This window comes from Plectropomus leopardus, chromosome 11, assembly GCF_026936395.1.
Source record: "Plectropomus leopardus strain MGB_pleo_1.0 chromosome 11, ASM2693639v1, whole genome shotgun sequence".
NCBI lineage: Eukaryota > Metazoa > Chordata > Actinopteri > Perciformes > Serranidae > Plectropomus > Plectropomus leopardus.
Window position 1 is genome coordinate 34,143,031 of NC_142186.1, and position 13,805 is coordinate 34,156,835.

At 40.9% G+C, this 13,805-nt stretch overlaps 1 protein-coding gene across 9 annotated transcripts in view; it reads right to left on the minus strand.

Moving 5' to 3' along the window:
- The window catches only part of bmper (BMP binding endothelial regulator), a 43,276-nt gene extending 29,471 nt beyond the window's left edge, over positions 1–13,805 (minus strand). The window contains exons 1-4 of one of the 9 annotated variants that reach the window (XM_088084695.1): positions 3,541–3,668; positions 3,265–3,324; positions 3,094–3,147; positions 2,893–2,973 (exon numbers count right to left, since the gene is read on the minus strand). Coding sequence is in view for 2 of the 9 variants with exons in the window: in XM_042490158.2 (XP_042346092.1) it covers positions 7,506–7,611 (106 nt within the window). In the remaining 7 variants the exon portion in view is untranslated. Of the gene's footprint in view, positions 1–2,892; positions 2,974–3,093; positions 3,148–3,264; positions 3,852–7,505; positions 8,209–9,569; positions 9,811–11,812; positions 11,952–12,084 lie in introns of those variants that run through there. The other 8 variants (XM_088084697.1, XM_088084696.1, XM_088084693.1 and 5 more) reach the window with 8 other exon arrangements.

The following is a 13,805-nucleotide window of genomic DNA, read 5'->3' on the forward strand; positions in this document are numbered from 1 at the left end:
GCTGAACCAGGGTCATCGGAGGTAAAGGTAGATCCGCTCTGTCTGAGTGTCAAACTACTTCCTGTTTCCTCCAGCTGATCTTATCTCTCTGAGGACAAGAATATCTCACTGTTTGACCACGATGAGATGTATTTATTTTTTTTAAGAACAACTGATTTTGACCTTTTAGGATTTAACAGCACACTGAACTGAACAACCACATGAGAATAAAGAAACTAAAATGCTGCTGCTTTGCTCTCGTATCTCTAGATCTAGCTGTTTTTCGATCATGATTTTTTATCACATTTTCGAAATGTCATTAGGCAGGTTTCCATTAACCCTCAAATTGTGCAAACAGAAACTGCAAATATAAAACACACCTAATGGAAACGTCAATTTTGGGGGAAAAACCCTCCAATTTATTGCAAAAAAAGTTTTTACGCTCACATGAGGTGGTATTTCAAGTGATATGAAAAAGCCATACTCCACAAAACTGCAATAAAAACACGTTTTTAGTCCTTTCTAGGTCACATGATGCTATGTCTGCGTGCTTGTCAGTAGGAACTGGCTCCCTCATGATGCAGCAGGAGCTACAAGTGCTGTTATTGCATCACATAACTCTGAGAAAGTTTTCAATCCCGAATTCCTCTGTGAAATCGTGGACTATCAGCTCCCAGAAATCCCTCATACGTGGCCGCTCCCACATATAAGGGCCTCGGCTGTAATCAGTGTACTGTGACCTTTGACTTCTGACCTGCTGACTCTTTAGTTTGTTGTAATGTTGGTGATTTCGGAATTGGCCATTTGGCCTTTAACACAATAATTCGACTTTTTCTAACATGTAAACATAGTTAGTGTTTGGTTGGTCTGTTTTGGGGGTGCAACATCTCCATAAACTAAGACCTGCTCCCTATTTCAATATAAACGGCTCATTCTAAGATAACGAAAACAACGATCTTAGTTTCAGGTGATTATACACTACAGAAAACAGTTATGAATACCATGTCTGCCAGTATGTCCCTCAAAGTCTTACAAACTGGACCTTAAACTCTTCAACCGTCACCACAGTAAACTGCATTATGAAGTTTGACAAACATGCCGACAGTAACCTCAGTTGATGTCCAAAGCTAAGAGTCGTACGACACTGAGTTAAAGATCTAAACGCAGTTTGCGTCGGGGGTTTAATGGACTAAACCTCTCCAACAACAGATCCTTACAGCAGCGAGTCGCGCCGTCTGCGAGTTGAGCAGAAAAGCAGCCTGTGGATTCTGGCAGAGCAGACGAACCCTGCCGACTCCACCAGCACTGTAAAATTTACAGCCTTCGAGTGTAATTAAACTGGCAGGGCTGTAAGTGGTGGGGGGTGAGGAGGGTGAGGAGGGTGAGGAGGGCGAGGGTGCAGGGAGGAGAGGGGGAGCTCCGTCTCTGAGGCCTCGTCCTCAGTCTGAAAAAAATACCCTCCTCTTGTGTCTGTCAGCTGCTGTGTTTACCTCACATCCATCTACGAGGATCCCTGATAACGATACTTTTTATTCACATATCGTCAGTTTTAGTCCTCGGCACTAAACATTTCACTGTGATTAAAAGGAAAACCCCAAACTTTTGCTTCCAAAGCAGTGAAAAGGACAGAAAATGAGACAGATAACTTTTAAGAGTTCAGAGTCATTAAAGCTGCAGGAAACTCAAAACTGTGACCTCTCCTGAGTTTAGAGGTCGCACTCTCTGACTGTGAAGGTCGATCAGCCTCTGAAAGTCCATTTTTAGATCCACTTCCAAGCTGGTAAAATACTTAAATTCATTCAATTCTAATGAATTTAAAGTTATTGAGGTAGCTAAATGTCAAATATTATCTGTCTCCAGATCAAATTTTGACCTTTCCGATCCCAAAAACTGTGTTTGTTTGCAACCTCCGTTCATCTGCCTTTAAGACCACGTTTAGACGAGAACAGCCAAACTAAAAACAGAAAAGTTTTCTTATTTATCTATTTTTTTAATCTGGGTTAATATGATAAAATTGTGGGAATGAAAGTAAAAGTATGCACACACATCCAATCCAAACTTAGAGCAGGTGCCAAACCAAATAAGTAAATAGTACAAAGGCATCAAAAAAATGTTTTAAATGGCTTGCAACCAGCAGGGCTCCAGTTATCACATATTTAATGCACCAAAGTGACGTTTCAAGCCACTGTGAGAATGATCATCACGTATACAGATCTGCAAAAACAACCGAAGACGCTGTAGTGTGCATGTCTTCTACAGAGCTGTGAGTATAAACGAACAAAAAGACACAGGCAAGAGATCACAGTGGTGCAACAAATCTGCAGTTTACTGGAGAAACGTGAATAAACATGCACGCTCAAAGTGCGGCTTTGACGTCACCGTTCTCACACTATCTGTGCATTACCAGTTTACACGGCGACAGAAGGGGTTGTGTCGGAACCTGGTTTCAAAAGTTTGCATTTTCGGGGCCCCAAAAATGCAGTTGTTGTGTGAACGAAAGCCAAAAGTTTAACATTTTATGCCAGAAGCGACGCCGTGTAAACAGGGGCGTAGTCATCATTTCAGAAGTGAGAGGGACAGACTGTTCAGGAATAAACCGACAGTGATTTATCATCCTCACACATTCACCTCGCCTCTCTCCTTAGCGGCTAAAGAACCAAATAACCACAAACAGCCAGAGTTTGGCCCCCGGGGACCGACTCAAGTTCTTTAAAATGATCAAAATCAAAAGTTTGAGCTGCCAAGCTCCGGATGAGTTGACACAGAATAACCCTTAAGCATCTACAGGGTAAGTAGACAGATTATTAAGTGACAAAACTAAAAATGAAAAGTTTAGTAACAGCTGGAAATTAATCTCAAAGTCACTTTTATGCTATAGATATATTTTCTTAGCCAGTTATAATCTGCCCTCACCTGTGGAGCCTCAGGCTGACGGTCAGTGCTGCAGCCTGCTCTCTGTCCTGACTGCTGTGTGCTGCTTTCTCCCTGATCTGTCTATTGCAATACAGACAAAAATATGTGCAAAGAAATTTCAGTAGTTTAGTGGAGATGAATGTCAACGTCTTATCCCATAAAAGTATTTCCCTATAGCCATGAGTTATAATCTGTCCTCACCTGTGAAGCCTGACTGTCAGTGCTGCAGCCTGCTCTCTGCCTTCTCCCTGCTGTCTATTGCAATCATACAGATTTTAAAAATTAAGTATAGTAGTTGTGAAATAGCTGTGGAAAGGAATCTCAAAGTCACTTTTATGCAATAAATATATTTTCTCAGCCATATATCCTCACCTGTGAAGCCCCTGCAGCTTTGGTGTTAACTTCTGGTCCTCCTTCTCCTCTCTGCTCTTTCTATTGTTGCATAAAGGTTAAAAACAAACGTGCAAAGCGACAGCGAGCAAAAACTGCGCAGAAATTAAAAAGGAGAGGGTCTATTCCTAGCATGAAGCTAGCTAGCCAGCTACAGGTAACAATAACGTCCGTGCTCTTGTTCACAGAGCTTTATGCTAAATTCATCATACATCATTTAGCGAGCATGATCAACAGAAACAGCTTTACTTAGCTCACACGGTTTATTTTGAAGGATGCAGGTTTTTAGCGTCTTGCTGGTTGGTTTTCTGCACATTTTTTTGTGGTTTTTGAGTTAAAGCCGACGGTTCAGAGCAGCTGCCCGCGCGCGTCAACTGTGTCATGTGATCACAACAAGACAGCGCGTGTACGCCGCCTATCCGTGGTGCGTTTAAAGACTGCTCAGAAAAACGAGTTACGACATGTTACAAATTAAATGAACGGTTGTAGATAAATGAAGTACGGGGGACAGAGAACACAGATACAGGAAGTCCGTGGGACATGCCCTCTAAAAGTCTGAAATTAGCTTTATATATGGATGTATTGCACATTTTGTTTCCAGTTTCTGGGAAAGAATTCAAATATTTAACTTCACTAAAAGCAGCAATGAAGTTCTGAAGTATTATTTGGAAAATGTACTAAAAGCAAAAGTAAAAACACTCATTATGCAGAATAATTCCCTCTGTATCCGCAGTTACAGTGCTAGAGTAAAAGTACTAAGTTACATCCCAATGCTGTCTGTTTTAGATTAACCAGGGCTGTTTGAAAAGAAATAAATATGTGCTCTGAAGAGATTTATGAAAAACTTTGTTAAAGAAACATATTCAGGAACTTCTCTGCAAGTTTTCCTCCAAATAATTTCACTGTAAAATCTTGATTTTATTTAGCAAAATCTACGAAACCAATTGCCTTAAAAATGTGAATAAACATATCCATTCATCTTAATTTATGTTAACTTTATATCTAACTTTATATCTTATATGCAAGTTACTTTCTTGAAAAGTAAGTTGCAACTTAAAAATGATAACATAAACTAAACCAATGTGTTAGCAACTTCAGTAAACCTAGTTTACTGTGCTGTATATCTGTATTCTGCTGGTTTCACACCAGTCAGTCATATTTGTATTTTCTAAAACACGTTAACAGAACAGAACTCGCAGGTCTCCTGACTTCACCGTCTACAAAACCTTTTTAAGATGATGAAGATAAATCAGAATAACTTGGTTTACTTAAGTTGCCAAAACTTAGAAAGAACAAGGTGACTTCACATGACATTTTAAATTTGCAACAACTTTAAGTAAAAAATTATTTACAAAATTAAGTAAATGCTATTTAATTTCAAGTAAACTTAACACTTAGATAGCCTATAAAGTAAACTATTTTTTTGTTATATTTAGTTTCCTTCTTCAAGGTTTCCAACATTATTTTAAGTCGAATCAACGTGTCAGATTTAACAGTAACTGGGTTTCCATTACAGATTTGTGCAAAACGCGATATTTTCAAATTTTCGATAAAACACAAATGCGAGATGACTGCGTTTCCTTTGAATGATGTTGTGCGACTTCTCCTCTGGTGATACCATTCCATTTACATGGCAATAGATGTTCAAAACATTAGCAGCTTTATTTCTATTGCAGCCACCCATTAAAGCCAATCTAATATTGCCGTAATTTAAGAGTTTAAAAGTTCTCGGTCGCTTCCTCCGTCCACACATACTGAGCCATGTTTTGTGGAATGTCACGTGACTTTTTGTACATTTTCTTCTTCTTTGGGTTTAATGGCAGTTGGCATCTACCTCATTTAGTGTAAAACTTTTTTGCAATAAATGGGAGTTTTGTTTTTTAAACTGACATGTTTCTATAAGACGTATTTTGTATTTGCAATTTCAATTTGAGGGTTAATGGTGCTCAGTGTTTCCTTCCTGTTGTCTGGTGAGTTTATTAGAGTACCATAAACAATTCAGATTCAGTAAAATGCCTTAAAATCTCACTACAGAGAGAAAATATGATCAAGAGCAACAAGTGTAGAGGAGCAGATTTAAAACAGGACGACCTCTGTGCCCGTTTGTTCCACCTGCTGCAGCGACACATTCAACCCTCCAACCATAAAGACCTCCACCCGCCCTCCGCTCTGCAGCTCAGAGACAACAGCCAGGAGGATGCAGAGCCTGGGATGTTTGGGATGCCAGGTGGAGGAATCTGAGCTGCGGCGTAGGATTATAATGCTGCAGCTGATTCAGAGAGGTGGACAGAGGTTTCTGTTTCATGTCAAATAGACACACATGTTTGACTCCAGAGAGCCATCTGGTACAGGTTTGGTCCCCCATCTGATTCCCATCTTTCTGCTGGGAACAGAGATAACAACCAGTAGAGGGGAAGCCCCGATAATCAAAAATTATTCTTATCAGGGCTCAAACGGATGTGAGTACAGGTAATTCTGTCTCATGTGGATGTTCATATTGATGTAAACCCTTTGTAACATGAGAAAAATGGCTTGACTTTGTTTTAGAAACATAGAAAGCAGGCAAACAGCAGTTTAAAAAAAGACCCAAAAATAGCAAGGCATTGGTACAAACTTGTAAAAAAATTACATGAAATCAGTCCCATTAAATAAATAAATAAATAGAAATAGAAAATAACAAAACTTGAAATATTGAAAGTATAAAAATCATATGAATAATTATATATATTTTTGATACTATATAATAATTATAAATATATTTTTCTTGATATTTTTAAAACATTTTTAAACATTTATATTTTTTGCTAATTTTCAGGTCATTTTCTTTTCACCTTTCACTAATGTTTTTGCAGTTTGCAGAACATTTCTTGCCAATTTGCTGCTTGACTTTTATCAGGAGATCAAACCAAGTTGCTCAAACCAACTTTTAAAGATTTAAATGCTTGTTGAGAGGCGCCTGAACGCAGCACAAGAAAACTGATCCAGGTTTCAAAGGGTTAAAAACTGAAGAGAAAGTGAAATGTCTGTTCTGAATCAGATTCTGCAAAGATTTTCTCCTTTTCTTAATGAAATTATCATGAAACTCAACTTCTGTGGACAGAGAAACTCTCTAGAAGGAACCAAATGCATTTAATCTGATCCCCTCTCCTCACAGTGCCAGAGGCTGCAGGTAAGCAGCACGAGTCCCGTCCCCTCGCGCAGCTGATAAGACGCACTAGGGCAGGGCGTCTGGCGACGCGCGCTCCTTCATCCACCTTTCATTCACTGCCTGTCCATTATTCTCTTTTGTAAAAGCGCTGCAGGGCGAACAAACCATATCATATGATGCAATGCGGCTGTCAGGGGCGAGCAGCCCGGGGAGAGAGGCGCTCAGTCCGAAGAGAGAGGCGCATCAGAGGCCGTTTAGGACGAGCACAGAGCTGCTAAAGAAAGTGATTTACTCTTTACAGCCTACTTTTAACTCAAAAAGTGGTCTAATTATAAGCTCCAGTGACGCAAACAACAATTTGCGCAAAGATCACTTATAATTCCACGCAGACCTTTTCATCCTTAAAGACCTAAATCCTTGTATAATTTCCTTAAATTTGATATAACTGACTTTGATTCTGACTCTTGTCATCATGATTTAGCGCGTCGGGCTGAAAACTACCTCTGCAAACAACAAGCTCTGCTGCAAATGACACGCGCGCCAGGGTGGATTTTGGTGGTATCTCTCCGGCGCAACCCATGTTTCCACTGGAGGAGGCACAGCAATTACTTACAGGGAGGCACCGAGAGGATAACCCGGGTTAAACTGAAAAGCGAGTCTATTTTCATCATGCAGCGCTCATCGGAATACCCTAAGGGCACATTTCAAAACCACAAAAACGCAATTTACTGACTGTTTTCTTTGCGAAATATATTTATGCCAAAAAAATAGGAGCGACGTTATGAAAGAAAAAAAGTGCTGGATATTGAGTGTTTTATCCGCATTCTGCTGATTTTTTTTCCTGGTAATCATGCACCAAACTGGAGTTTTTAATTGGATCTTTACTTGACCACCACATTACTGAGATATAAAAGCCGCAGTGACTTTGATTTTGGTGCGCTCCCCGGCGGAGTAAAACCAGACTGAAGGGGCACGGAGACGCGGTAGACTAAATAACCGGGGGTTTGAGTAGATTTCACGCAAGGTGGGTGTTGTGATGTGTCATTAGGAAGCCATATGATCCCTTTAATCTTACCTGTAATTAGCGGAGAGGAGGACCGGGGCGTTTGCAGCAGCAGCAAAAAGCTGAAGAAAAACCTACAGGTGGACCAGGAGGAAAGGTTCAAGCAGCGGAGCAACATCCTCGGAGTTTCTCCAGGAAAACCAGTTTGGTGAAAACGGTTAAAAAAATTAATTAAAAAAAACAAAAACAATCCAAAGGAAGATCCAGACTTCTTTATTCCAGCCAGGAGAGCAAAGTCCTCAATTTGTCAGATTGAAATGCAAAGCCACAATCAGCGCGGAGATTAAACCGACATTAAAATGACAAAGACGCACCGGCGGGCAGGACACAGCGGGGCTGCTCATGTCGTGCGTTGAGAAAAAAAACCAAACAGGAGTCCCGGGATGAAAACATTCAATGAAATCCTGCAGATGTGCGGATCCCGACAGGAGCGAGCGGAGGGTTTGAAAGTAGATTTCGCTCCGCTCCGGCAGTAAGAGGAGTCCAAACCGAAGAGTCCGAGGTGATCTGAGCTCCAATAAACACGCGCAGCTCGTTTATATCAACCGGAGCGTTTTCAAACAGCTCCGGCTCCGTGACGATCAGCCAGACTGTGACGTTTTCCAGGAGCGGACTCGTTTGAATCTGCGCTCCTGATCGAAAAGTCCGTTTGACGCATGGATGCTCGATGCCGACTGTCCGGGACGGAGGAGTGGACTGCAGTCTCTCTCTCTCTCTCTCTCTCTCTCTCTCTCCCTCTCTGAGCGGCGTAAAAGAGTCGACCTGCCTCTCCTCCTCCTCCTCCTCCTCCTCCTCCTCCCCTGGTATTAAAGCGGACCTCTGGTGTCGGAGCGCACCACAGAGCCAGAAAAAGTCCTGCCTCCTCTGTGCAAGCCGGGACCTCCTCCTGACTCCAGACCTTTCCAAAACCTCCAAGACCCTTTCTGGTCCTCAGACCTGCAGCAGACTTCTCCCTGTCCTCCTCCTCCTCCTCCAGACCTCCTTTTGTTATTCTAAGTTTTTAATAATCGCTGCCTCTGTCTGCTACTACAAAGCTGTGTGTGTGTGTGTGTGTGTGTGTGTGTGTGTGTGTGTGTGTGTGTGTGTGTGTGTGTGGAGACAAACCTCCTGCACTGAGATCTAGTTTCATGACCAACAAACCAGGGGAGCTCCATGTGCTTCATGTCTCTGTGTTGTAAATTTAAGTGTTTCAGAGGGAGAAAAAACTTTTTTTATGCTTTTTTTTTTTTTTGGTGCTTTTGCAGTTTCGACTTTTGTTGTTTAATATTTCTTTTATATTTATGTATTTAAAAAAAAAAAAGTTTTCCACTTCTGCTGTCTGCAGCTTATTTCCCGAGTTATGGTATCCATGTTCTGTATGATAATTTTTAATGATTTATTTATTTATAAATGTACATTTCTTCACATAAGTTTTTATTTTAGCACTCTCACTGAATTCCTCCATTGGGGATTAATACAGTTCTTTTTCATTTTATCTAAAGCACTTTGGGCTGCATTTTATGTAGAAAAGGTGCTATACAAACAAATATTATTATTATTACTAGTATCCTTATTAAGTGAAAAGAGGACAGAAGTCAAGTGCAACATTTGTGTTGGGGCTACAGCTAATGATTATTAATTATAGACTAATCTGTCGATTATTTGTTCACTTAATCGACTGATTAATGTCACAGAGGAGGAAAGAAACACAAAAAAAAATCACTTTTAAAAATGTGGAATCAAAAATTTGGATTTTTTTAATTTAAAAAAATGACTCAAACCAATTGATCAATTATCACATCTCCCGCAGAATAAGACAGAAGTCAGTGTCCTTCTTAAATGCCCAAAATTGGCAATAAATAGAAATACAGTATTCTGTGAACTCTCTTTGGTGATACTGGTACTGGGAGAATATCTTGAATATTTTTCACCACAAACTACTTAAAAGTTTGTGGACACTGGTGACCTTTAATTTGGAACTGATTTTTCTCCAGGTTTTGGTCCCTTAGATCCAAAGAAGAAAAATCTTAATTCTCCAGCATATAATAATATTTTAGACAGCACTCCTCCAACTTTGTGTTCATGTTTGATTCTTACCTCTTTCAATATGACAGCGTCCTTGTGCACAAAGCGGCTCCACAACGAAATGATGTCCCCAGTTTGGTGTGGAAGAATTTTAGTGGTCTGCACAGAGTTTTGTCCTCAACTCGATCCAGCAGCTTTGGGATAAACCCGAGTCAGACCTGATCACCAAATCAAACATGTTGGATGTCACTGATGCTCTTGTGTCTGAATGGGAGCAAATCTCTGCAGCTGGTTCCAAAATCTGGTGCAAAGCCTGAAATCAGAAGAGTGGAGGCTGTTAGAGCAGCAGATTAATGATTAAATGTGGAATCAAATGTTCAATATGGGAGATCTGTTTGGTGTCTACATACTTTTGGGCATGTACTCTACTCTTCAGATTATTTTTGAAGATTCTTTGGCATCATTAACACACCACGCCAAAAAAAAAAAGTTAAGAAGTGACAAGAAAACAACCAGAAAAGTATTTTTTAAAAAAGGAGGGAGAAGGAGAGAAAGAGACATATTAGAAAATTACCAAAAGGAATATTATAATTACATAAGAAAACAAATAAATAAATAATTTAATTATTATTATTATTACTTTTTTAAATTTATTTTTTAAAACTATTTTTGTTGCTAATTTTCTTGTAACTTTTTTTGTAATTTGTTGCTAATTTTTTTTGTCATTTCTTGTTAAGTTGCTCATTTCCTTCCTCCCATGTTTTTCTTTTTTTTCAAAGAAATCAAGTTAAGGGTTAACTCCTTCATCTCTGTGCAAATGAACTTGTCCCTGTGGACATTAAGCTGCAGACAAGGAGCCATGTGGAGCTCTTGAAAGGGTCAAAGGTTCCCAAACTGCGGTCTGGGGGACCTCTAGGGGACACTGATGGACCTCGACAGTCAGTCAAAAGAAAATCAATCAACTTCAGAAACAAATCTTCAAATCCCTCCGACAGATGATTTTAAATGCAAACCTAAACCATAAATGATTCATGTTTAGTTGATTTTGAATGAATCAATAAATGTTGCAGTTTTGGATCAAACTTGAGGCTTCATGCAAACATGAAAAAAACTTCCTGTCAAACTCAACATGCATCTGCAGCACATAAACATTTTAGCATTATGTTCCCATAAATCTGCAGCCTGGAGTCGACATTAAAGTCTTATGTGACAGATGAGGCGGGTTGCATGACAGTCTGTGTGTGTGTGTTTGTGTGTGTGTGTGTCTAGCCTCTTTAAAGTGAAGCTCGTCAGAAGCTCAGACAGGGAGGAAAAGCGAGTCTTCAAAGAAATAATTAGGACCCACCCAGCAGCTTTTAACTGAGCGTCAGCCGCTCGATCTGTGCTGCTGCACGCTGGAAACACACACCAGCCAGGCACGGCCCAGGTGTGTGTGTGTGTGTGTGTGTGTCAAAAGGACAGCGAGGAGGAGAGCTAAAAGGGAAATGTGTCAGAGAGACAGTGTGTGTGTGTCAGTGCTTTAGAGAGAAAGTTGGAGTGGAGACAATAAAAGTATTTTTTTAAAAAAGCAAGCATGCTGATATGGAAAATTAGTTTTTGTTTCAAAAAACAGTAACAGCATCAATGAGTGTGTGATTCAAAGCAAGTGTGTGTGAGTGTGTGTGTCAAAGAAACGCTAAAAATGTCATGAAAATGTGTGTATCACAGGTAAAGAGTGCCTCAGTGGATGAGGTTGATTTTTGGTAATATTAACCACTAGATGGCAACAGAGAGAGGAAGGGGGTGACCTGGGGTCTGAGCGCGCACATACACACACACACACACACACACACACACACACACACACACACACACACACACTTAAAATCTTCCTATAAATCAACAAATGAGTTATCTGTGAGCTCTGTGACACGAAGAAAAGGCTACTGAAACCTCTCTGATTGGTCTGGGTACGCGACACATCACCTCATCAACATTTGTTCCCGCCCTTTGGACTTGAATAGAAATCAGATTCAGACTTTTTAATGTTAAGTTTGGGAAACCTCTTCCTTAAAGCAATGCTGAAATGCTCCCTGACAGTTTATCCAGCAGCACTTTCCTCCTACAGAAAAGATCTGTGTTACATCGTGTTTTTAGAATGACTAATAGAGCTCATTTCCTCAACACATAAACTAATAAAGAGCAAATGCCAGGCAGCCGAGCAGAAAACAAATGTTTTAAAGGAAGATGTTAGCGAGGGGGAAGTGGATCTGAAAAGGTGAAACAGGCAGAGGAGATTTCCTCATTGTGATGGATGGAGCTGCTGCAGGACTGACCTGCAGGCATCACATCCTCATGTGTTTCCAGATCATCTGAGCGTCCTCCTGCCTGCAGGCCGGCTGCAGACGGGTGGCGGGACCCCCGGCAGCCCTGAGGTTAAAGCCCCCTGCAGCCGGCAGGTCTGGCTCTGAGAGGCTGTGAGGGGGGAGGAGGGGGAGAGAGGTTAGACCCAGCTGTCTGAGTCAGGACACACCAACACTAACAGCCAATTTCCACTGCAGGAACCTTTCCAGGGATCTTTTTTTTTCAGAAAAATCAAGAACCTTACCTGCATTTCAACTGGAGGAACCAAATTTTTGAATCTAGCACCTTTCTAATGGTTCCTGGACCCCTAAAAGTCCTCGTTCTCAGGCTGGGGCAGCACTCTCTGATGACCAGGGATCTGTCGAGGCCGAGTCTGGAGCGATATTCCATTTAAAATGTGCACAAAATTAATGTAAAGCAATGGACTGTTATCCACTTCAACAAAAACTCTCCCTCTATGTCTTAAAAAACTTCAACAAGTAATTTTGGTTAATTTTGCATAAGGTTAGTAAAGGTTTATACCGGGAGCTGAATTATCCACGGAGGTCTCTTCCTCTCCAAAACAAACAGACCGGCTGATTTTAGCTGCACTAAATGCTCCGATGCTGCTCATCATAGAAGGGTAATGGAGGCCGACACAAAAATGCTCAAGTCCCTATCTGTCGGCGTTGTTTAGTTTGTCTGTTTTGAGCTACTGTAGAAACATGGGGGTGCAACATGGCGATCTCTGTAGACAAGGAGCTGCTCCCTGTGTAGATATAAATTGCTGCATGTCATCCCCATTTTCTCTCACCCTTTCACACTTGTGCTGTCCTATCAATTAAAGGCAAAAACGCCCTAAAAATATCTTTAAAAGAAAACTAAAAAAGAATTGTGCAAGATGACTATTTCTTTACACATATGACTGTTATTGCCGCTTACATAAACTGCAATATTTCCATGTAACGTGTTAAATTATTTCATCCATGTTCAAGTTAGCAGGGCGCTAAACCGGGACTAGCTGAGTCGGCCGACGATAGTCTCTAGTGAGCTTGCTTCACGGAAATGTAGTTTTTTTTTTGGCTGAATGCACCACTGAGCAAATTGTAACCGAGTCTCTTAACACATCCATAGCCAGTACCACCGATGTGCATAAACGAATCCGTTCATCACTACTTACAACGTTAATTCTGTCATGTTTTCGTCTGCTGTTTGAACTTTGACTAGAGCTCTTTTAAACACATTTTATTCTGAAGCGGTTAAGTCGCACTGACTGATCAACTATTAATCTCATTTTCACACAACAGGAGTGGATTTTTCTTTACTTATTTTCCAGAAATTCAATTAAAATTAGTGCTAAACTTGACAATCGTTTCTCACCTGTCTCAGCATCCTAAGCCCCGCAGACGTTGGTCAGGGGCACAAAGGGTGGAGCGGCACAATAAAAACACTAATTGTCTCATGTAGTTATTTGTATTTTACATCCTTGTAAGGACTCAGTTTTAGAGGTTTATGGAGCTTTTTATGAAAGATTTGAGTACTTTTTCACAGCAAATCAACACCCTGGAAACATGAGTAAAGAGCTAAGGGTTTGGTGAATATTTCAGGATGTGAAGAAGTGTTTCTTTCAGAGGGAGGAGAGCAGCAGGACCAGAGTGGGAGGTCTGGGATCTATCACGTTCCCAGCTCTCCCAGTTTACAAGCTCCTCATGGGGAAGTGGGGCAGCGAGCTAATCTCTTGGCGTGTATCGCTGTTGTCGGACACATATCTGCAGAAAGTGTAATTTTCAGAGAGGAATGCTTTTCTTACCAAATCCGAGGGCCCAGAGGTCACGAAACTCACTCGGCACATAATTGACTCTGTAAACTGAAAACAGTCAGAGTGCAGTGGTGAGGGGTTTTTCCCTCCGTGATTACAGCGCAGTTCAGCTTTCAGCTCCTTACCTGCTGCTCTGGACCACAACCTGAAAACACACACACACACAC